This window comes from Palaemon carinicauda, chromosome 29 (assembly GCF_036898095.1).
Source record: "Palaemon carinicauda isolate YSFRI2023 chromosome 29, ASM3689809v2, whole genome shotgun sequence".
In the NCBI taxonomy this organism is placed as follows: domain Eukaryota; kingdom Metazoa; phylum Arthropoda; class Malacostraca; order Decapoda; family Palaemonidae; genus Palaemon; species Palaemon carinicauda.
Window position 1 is genome coordinate 78,589,306 of NC_090753.1, and position 2,168 is coordinate 78,591,473.

The 2,168-nt window shown below is 41.0% G+C and overlaps 1 protein-coding gene across 1 annotated transcript in view; it reads left to right on the forward strand.

The window, feature by feature from the left end:
* Nucleotides 1-114, forward strand: part of LOC137622678 (salivary glue protein Sgs-3-like) — a 9,975-nt gene extending 9,861 nt beyond the window's left edge. Inside the window, exon 3 of the mRNA XM_068353273.1 lies at nt 1-114. This exon is cut by the window's left edge and continues 123 nt beyond it. Within this exon, the coding sequence (XP_068209374.1) occupies nt 1-114 (114 nt within the window).
* The last annotated feature ends 2,054 nt before the right edge of the window (nt 115-2,168 follow it).

Below are 2,168 nucleotides of genomic sequence, written 5' to 3' on the forward strand. Positions count from 1 at the left end.
CTTACTCCAACTACAACACCACCTATTTCAATTGCTACAACAACAAATCTTACTCCAACTACAACAACTCCTATTGCTAAAACTAACAACTCCCAGCTCTACATCAACCTATAACAACTCCCACTACAACAACAACTCCTATTGCTGCAACTAACAACACCCACTGCTACAGCAACTCCAACTACAACAATAACTCCTATTGCTACAACTAACAACTCCCACTGCTACAGCAACTCTATCTACAGCAACAACTCCTATTGCTACAACTAACAACTCCCACTGTTACAGCAACTCTATCTACAACAGTAACTCCTATTGCTACAAGTAACAACTCCCACTGCAACAGCAACTCAAACTACAACAATAACAACTATTGCTACAACTAACAACTCCCACTGCTAAAACAACTCTATCTACAACAACAACTCCTATTGCTACAACTACCAGCACCCACTGCTACAAAAACTACAACTAACAACAATAACAACTATTGCTACAACTAACAACGACCACTGCTACAGCAACTCCATCCACAGCAACAACATCCTATTGCTACAACTAACAACTCCCACTGCTACAGCAACTCTATCTACAACAACAACTCCTATTGCTACAACTACCAGCACCCACTGCTACAGAAACTACAACTAACAACAATAACAACTATTGCTACAACTAACAACGACCACTGCTACAACAACTCCAACTACAACAACAACTCCTATTGCTACAACTAACAACACCCACTTCTACAGCAACTAAAACTACAACATCAACAACAACTGTACAAATATTTTCGCCGTGTCCTTCTCGTATCGATCAATGTCTAACCACCTCTCTCTCTCTCTCTCTCTCTCTCTCTCTCTCTCTCTCTCTCTCTCTAGACTTCGGCTTGACGCAATCCACGCCTCGCGTCACGAAGGTAATCGGAACAAACCCCACCCACTCTCCCACGCCTACGACCCACTTCCACGCCCACACACACCTCGTCTACAGCATATCCTTCCCACACCTCCGCGAGCTCTCGTTTCAAGAGAATTTCTAGATTTTCCTTTGAGAATAGATTGGAAATTCCAGTTGGCGGGGTCGTATGGTTGACGAAGTTTAGACGGGAATTTGCAGTCGATGGATTCTTCGACGGGAATTTCCGTCGAATGATATTTCGACGGGAATATGCAAGTCGAATGATATTTCGACGGGAATTTGCTGTCGAGTGATATTTCAACGGGAATTTGCAGTCGAATATTTCGACGGGAATTTGCTGTCGAATGAGATTTCGACGGGAATTTCCCGTCGAATGATATTTCAACGGGAATTTGCCGTCAAATGATATTTCGACGGGGATTTCGCTGTCGAATGATATTTCGATGGGAATTTGCAGTCGAATGATATTTCAACAGGAATTTGCAGTCGAATATTTCGACGGGAATTTGCTGTCGAATGAGATGTTGACGGGAATTTACAGTTGAATTATATTTCGACGGGAATTTGCAGTCGAATGATATTTCGACGGGAATTTATAATCGAATGATACTTCTATAGGAATTTGCAGCCCGAATGATACTTCGACAGGAATTTGCTGTCGAATAATACTTCGACGGGGAATTGACTGTCGAATTATAACTAGACGGGAATTTGCTGTTGAGTTATAACTAGATGGGAATTAGCGGTAGAGAGAAATTTAGGAGTTTGTAATCGACTTTCGACGGGGATCTGCTGTCGAATGATACTTCGACGTGAACATACAGTCGAATATTTTAACTGGAATTTAAAGTTGAATGATATTTCGACGGGGAATTTCCTGTCGAGAGAAATTTCAATAGAGTTTGTCATCAACTTTCGACTGTAATTTGCTGTCGAGAGAAATTTCGATAGAGTTTGTCATCAACTTTCGACTGTAATTTGCTATCGAGAGAAATTTCGATAGAGTTTGTCATCAACTTTCGACGGTAATTTGCTGTTGAGAGAAATTTCGATAGAGTTTGTCATCAACTTTCGACTGTAATTTGCTGTCGAGAGAAATTTCAATAGAGTTTGTCATCAACTTTCGACTGTAATTTGCTGTCGAGAGAAATTTCGATAGAGTTTGTCATCAACTTTCGACGGTAATTTGCTGTCGAGAGAAATTTCGATTGAGTTTGTAATCAGCTTTAGCAGGGAATTTGCTG